Source organism: Cornus florida, unplaced genomic scaffold (genome assembly GCF_030987335.1).
Source record: "Cornus florida cultivar Cherokee Brave unplaced genomic scaffold, ASM3098733v1 CherokeeBrave_3.0.0_Hap2_Chr09, whole genome shotgun sequence".
NCBI classification, from domain to species: Eukaryota; Viridiplantae; Streptophyta; class Magnoliopsida; order Cornales; family Cornaceae; genus Cornus; species Cornus florida.
The window spans coordinates 88,537,731-88,544,297 of NW_026775579.1; the positions used below are offsets into that span (position 1 = coordinate 88,537,731).

Consider the following 6,567-nt stretch of genomic DNA (forward strand, 5'->3'; position numbering starts at 1 on the left):
AGCTTTCATGGTGGACTCTCCTCTGCAATCATTGGATTAAAGTGATTCTCAATCCAGTATTGCAAGAGGAAGCCCATTGGGCCATTGTGAAAGCATCGTTTTGACAGATTTACATGTTAATTGAGCTAAAATGGAATCATGGTGTATTATTGAGGAAACCCCACTTTTTTGAATGCTCTAAAAAAAAAAAAAAAAAAAAAGTAAAACCTCCCTTTCTCTCTCTAATCTCTATTGCATTTTTTTGGGTGTGGGGATAGTCCATGTGTCATTATTGGTCAAATATATTTTTGGGTACACAAGGTGGAAAGAGATTAAGATTCCGTTTGGATTGAGGGATTTGGAGGAATAGTGAAACAAAAAAAAAAGAAGAAAAGAAATAAATAAATGAGTAGACACGAAATGAGTTAAGTAATATTTTATAATTTCAAAAGTGCCCTTAACAATTAGAAGGTAGAAAAAGTTAATCCACGCATGTCCCATATAAATAAAAAGGTATGATAATAATTTAGTCGTTATCCTTTTTTTTTTTTTTTTTTTCTCTTCTCTCCTATATCTTACATAAACAAAAATGCTATCATTTATTTTCTCTTATATCTATCCAAACATGAATAAAGATTATTGTTATTATTCTTTTTATTTTCTCTTATAATCAATGCTATCATTTCTTTTATTTTCTCTCATATGTATACAAACGGAGGCTCAAGCTATGATTGGCTGCATGGAAAAGCAACTAAGCAAATTGAACTATTTATTTTATTTTTTTCAATTTCAAAACTCCAATTCCATGCTACTCACACCCTAAAATTTGCAAAAGGTCAATTTGATAATTAATCACCTAAGTCGTGCAAGATTGATCATGCCCAAAAAAAAAAAAAAAAATATATATATATATGAGCTAAATAATTTATAATTAGTGAAAAATATTTCTTCACTTTTCAAAATAAATGATTACGTAGTGCTTGAATTCCAAATAATTTTCCTTAGATGATAAGAAATGTACATACCACCTAATGTGCCAGTGTGGTTTGTTTTTTTGTTTTTTTATTTATTTTTTCTTCTGAAAATGGGTAATTTATGAGTTTTGGGTCCGACATAGATTTTATTTGAAAAGTGGGTCCCGACATAGATTTTATTTAAAAATATTATATTTTCGGTACTCCAAGCATCCAATAATTCGGTATTAGAAAATGAATAAGGGCGGCCAACCAGCTACTGTTTCAACAAAGCCATCATAAAATTAAATCATGGTGTATAATTGAGCTAAACTTTTCTGCAAGCTCTCTACATAAAACCTCTCTTTATCTTACCCTTTTTTGTGGATACCGGTAGTAGCCTTATCTACAATTATTAGTCAAAGATATTTTTGGAATAAGATTTGTAAAAAGGCAATTCGGTAATTAACCACCCTATACTGTGCACGATGGTGGCACTAAAAAAAGATTAAATAATTCATACTTAGCAAAAACTGCCAAAGCCTGTATTTCTTATTTAAATTCAAAATTAATTTTCTCACATAACTAAGTAGTATACACCAATGTGCCATCAGATTCACACAGCATAAAAGAAAATTAAATAAACAAAAATATAGTTTAATAAATGCTCATTATTTCTTTTATTTTTAAAAAAATAAAATTAAAAATAGGAATAATTACCTATATTTTCGTAACTAGAGGGAAAATAAATCTAATTTTTACTAGATAGTAATCACTTCTGATGGGACACACAGCACACAGGTGGCTTCTCTCGGTACATAATAAGTTAAGGAAAGGGCGGCACTTTCCTCTTTTGTTTTTCCATAAGTAGGGGTGGCCCTTCCCTAATCTTCCAATCATCAAGAGGAAACGGAAACGGAAACGGAAACGGAAAAGGAAAAGAAAGAGGAAATGGAAACGGAAAGGAGCAAAGCGAACACAGTGAATTCGTTACTGGCCGTGAAGCGCAGGTCAGGCAAGACGTTCTGTCAGATAGCGGCGGCCACCGGCCTAACCAACGTCTACGTTGCCCAGCTTCTCAGACGCCAAGCCCAACTCAAGCCCGAGACTGCCCCCAAACTCCGGGCTGCGTTGCCCGACCTGCCCGAGGAGCTCCTAGAAGAGATGATGAAGCCCCCCATGAGGTCCTACGACCCCAATTTGATTCAAGAACCCGCTATTTACAGGTGACCCTTTTTCTGATTCTTTGTTTTGTTGTTGAAAACTTTCATTTGCATGTGTCGTTTTCTATTTCTTGTCTCGTTTTGTTTTTGAAATTGTTGATGTGTTTTTTATTAATTGTTTTGTGGGTTATACTTTTTAATAAATGTGCTATCTTTGTATACTCATAGTGTTGGCACACCAATAATCAATTTATATGATCATATAATCATCTATTCCATAGCAATGTTGCTCAAACAGAATTGGATTCCTCACACTTTTCCTATCACTTGGAAACAAAAGGAGTTTTAGTTTAATTTCTGGGTCATATCATTTTAAATGATTTTTTTTTTTGGATATATCTTGTAATTGTCAAAATTGGTGCTTTTCCAAAGAGAATAAGCAAAGATGAAGTTATAAGCTGAAATCATAGGTACTTGGGGAGCCAAGTTGCTCTGTTAAAATTTATGGGTAGCTTTGAAGCGTGGGATCAACTTACACCTAGTGCAAGAGAAACTAATTGGATATCAGGTAATAAGTTTTGTAGTATTATGTATTTGTCTACTTTTGTCAATATGTTTAAATATATAGACATGTAGTCTAGCCATCACGCTACGTTTTTACTTGTTTCAAATGCTAATAGCTAGTTTTGTAAATCAGAAGAAGATTGAAAGTAACTCTAATTTTGATTAAATTCTTGTTGAAGTGGCTTTTAATCTCCATGAACTTATTTTGGCATGCAGCATAGGAAGGGAGCTTCCATTAAATGATGGTTTTGACAAAGATGAATCATGTAAAAAAATGGTTCTGGGGTGTTAGAATAACAAATTTTATTCTAGGTTTAATTTAAGCTTGCCATTCGAGCCTTATATTCATTATCTTTGCATGGTAGATTAAATTTCTGTTTTTGCATTGAAATGCAAAAATGGGTATATTTAATCACGTTCAGGATCACATTTTATCGAGAATATCTTTTGCCTTGGTGCTTAAAATCACATTCTTATAGTAACTCATGGAGAAAGATTGTTTTTTATGAATTATGACATTTAGAAGTATCGAGAAACATGAAGATTGAAAGAAAGGTCCGTTACAATCAAAGCCCGGGTACGGTAATGGATTTCCTGCAAAAAAGCTTCTTTTGATCCTTGTATTCAATTAAATAACATTGAGGAAGAGGGCATATTTTCTAAATTAAAAAGACCTTGATACATTTTCTTACAATTGTGGGAGTATTTACACGTTCAACTGCATGCTGCAAATCAAATTAAGACCATGGTCATATTGCATATTTTAAGAAATTCAACAAGAACCATAGATTCTCATATATTCTGTCATGGATGTGGAATGTATCCTAGATTATAAATATAGGATGGCACAAACTTCAAAGTTCATGTTCATTTTTTTGCTTATAGATCTTTTAAGTGATAGGGATGCTATTCTTGTTTCACAATCCCTACTTGAAAATTAGGAATCTAGAGCAGTTATGGTATCATAAGCACGGAAAACTAATGATCATATGGATTCAAAAGTAGCATTTCTCTTTAGCATTATCGAATATCGATATTCCCTTCAGCATAATTATTATATTATTCATTCTCATTTCTGGAAAATCTTGATGTTCAGAATAGGTTGAATTACTTATTTTGAACTGGTATAACTTTTTTTTTTTTTACCTAGTGTTTGTTCCTCCGTTTGCTGACTTCCACTTTTATAGATTGAACGAAGCAATTATGCATTTTGGTGAGAGCATCAAGGATGTTATGAATGAAGAGTTTGGTGACGGCATGTAAGTTCTGATTACTATTATTCTATCTCAATTTCCAATTTTTTATACATGTATCATTAACTTTACCTTCTCCAGTTCACAAATAGCCTTTCTGGCCTTTTTCAGAGTGCTTTTTGGAAACTATGTTTGTATGCACTTCTGGAAACTATATCAATTTTCCTTTGTTAGGTGGTTGCTTTCCATTTGAATTCTATAAGGCCTTTCCATGATATTTACCCCCTTTATGCACATCTCATAATCTACTTGAATATGCTTACTTTTTTACAACAATGTACACGGCTGCTTAGTTATGTGAAGCCTCTCCCTAGGACCAGCAATAGTTGAATAATTTCTTGAAGAAGAGTGCTTTCACATCATCTTGCAAGTTGTAAGATACATGATTCCATCTCTTGAGTTTCATGCTAAAATCTTGCAATTTTTGCATATTGCATCATTACGTCTCAAGTACCACCAATGGACATAATTATCATATATAGATCTCCCATCAAATCGATACTCTACCAATATTTTCTAACTCATAAAAGGTTTAAATGTAGAAACTTTTAGTTCAGGATCATGTATTGCACATCTCTGCGTCCCCAATTTTCAAAACCTTCCATGGTCATAATACACTTATGGTTAATTCCATGGATCTTCTATAAGTACTTGATATGAAAAAATGCCATTGCTCGGGTTTGTCCCATCAATATGGGGTGTTAGAAATAGCATTATTTGCACATAGTTTCTCTTAGACTTGAACCGCACCAATGTTCCATTCTTGCAGCATGAGGTTTTACCATGGCACCAAGCAATGGCGGCTCCAAAAAATATGAAAGTACTCTAGAAAATGTGTTAAAATTAGAGATGGACAAACTAATTTTCACTTCTCCTTCGATATTTTTTCACCAGATGTGATGTCTATTAATCCAGTGGCTTTAAATACACTTTCAACATATGATGTAGATTGAATTGCCAGATACAACAAACTGAAGAAGTCTCTTTTTCCGTACGAGTAATGTCTCAAGGATGCTCTTCTTTTGCTTACTTTGAATCTTCTATTAAGCACGCTTTACAATACATGTGCCAAGCTACGTTTGGATGATCACATGTCTATAAGCACCTTAATTTGAACCCCAAACACGTTGGTTTCACCACTAAAATTCCCCGTTTGAGTTGCTTGTGTAAATTGTTCCTATTAATTTCCATTGTGGTGAAACTACATGCGATCGCCAACAAAATGATAGGCATGTTCATCCAAATTGGGTCATAAAGATATAGAGGATAGCTCTTGGCAAGCTCTCTCTTGATAGCCTCTTCCCTCCAAAATTCTAACATAGATTGCTAGAAAAATGATTTATTTATTTATTTTATTTTTTATGGAGGTGATTTAATTTTTAACTTAGTTGTTGTTATCTTTTTACTTGTTCAGCATGTCAGCTATAGACTTCTACTGCTCGGTTGACAAAGTTAAAGGCGTGGATGGGAAGGATCGTGTAGTTCTAACATTCGATGGGAAGTATCTGCCTTACACTGAACAGGTAGTTTGCCTTCCTAACTTTAACAAAATTTGAAGTATTAGCTCATCCCTATGTGATAATTTGTTCAAATAATAAATGGACTTTTCTTAATCAATCGGCATTCAAAGCTCCTGTTGCTTCATCAGCTGAAACAAAAGTAAGGAAATTACTAGTGTTGTGGCAGTGACTAAAGTTGGTGATCCTGTTGACGTTTTAGATCAACTGAAGTCCTGCTGACAAGGTTGTGTAGGTCGAAATGTTGTTTCTCTTCAGCATTTTAAGTTGTTTGAGTACACTCTGTGGAACAAATATTGTTGCATCTTGTCTGATGAAGAGGAAGGCTCTTCTCATCTCTTCAAAAGAAGGAGAGTCACTTCTCTTCAGGAAAATTTGTCATGAAACAGCTCATCCAAATTATCATCCAAAAAATCAAATAGAATTTTTGCAAGCCCCTACAATGTATTTTAGGTTCTGCAAATGTCCAAGAAATTCCGAAAAGAGGGTATTAATTTTTATTTATTTATTTTAACTAATGACTGCTTTTGGGCAATTGTGAGCCAATTAGCCAATCATAAAAATGTATAATCTTCATGTTTGCATTTGACATGGTTTGCATTCCTCCATCTTGGAAATGTATATCCCTTTGCATTGATTTCTTTTTATTATTTTTAATGGACAGAAATCTGAGGATATGGTATCGAGGCTGAGGTTGCATGGAAATTGAAAGCATCGTTATTTTGGGGCGATAGAGTGCACAGCCTGTTCTCTTCTCCCATATGAATAAGCCCATTGGTTAGGCTATAGTTGTATGTTCCACCTGGGCATTATTGAATAACGGGCATTACCATATTGTTAGTACTTGTATTGGTATTTTACCTTGAATGAAACATCTAAAACATATTTCCTCATGCTTTATATATATGTCACATATTTATGCTGAAATTTTCATTTGGCAGCCAAGCAAGGTACAATCTTTCTTATCTACCTTGGTTTAGATTTTTATTTTCTCAGCTATGTTTGGGTCTAGAAGTCTTGAGGTCTTCTTTGTATTGTGATGGCTGCATATTAAGGGTGTTAAGCAAGGTAATAGGTGTTAATTGTGATTGATTTTTTCATTCATTGTCACTCTTTATCTAGTTGATATTGCCCGTTA

General features: G+C 33.6%; 1 protein-coding gene across 1 annotated transcript; it reads left to right on the forward strand.

Moving 5' to 3' along the window:
* Positions 1 to 1,797: 1,797 nt before the first annotated feature.
* On the forward strand, positions 1,798 to 6,356 carry LOC132274965 (cyanate hydratase). Its single transcript, XM_059776337.1, has 4 exons — positions 1,798 to 2,158; positions 3,847 to 3,918; positions 5,327 to 5,435; positions 6,094 to 6,356. The coding sequence occupies exons 1-4, from the start codon at positions 1,884 to 1,886 to the stop codon at positions 6,136 to 6,138; spliced, it is 501 nt and encodes a 166-aa protein (XP_059632320.1). The 5' UTR covers positions 1,798 to 1,883; the 3' UTR covers positions 6,139 to 6,356.
* The last annotated feature ends 211 nt before the right edge of the window (positions 6,357 to 6,567 follow it).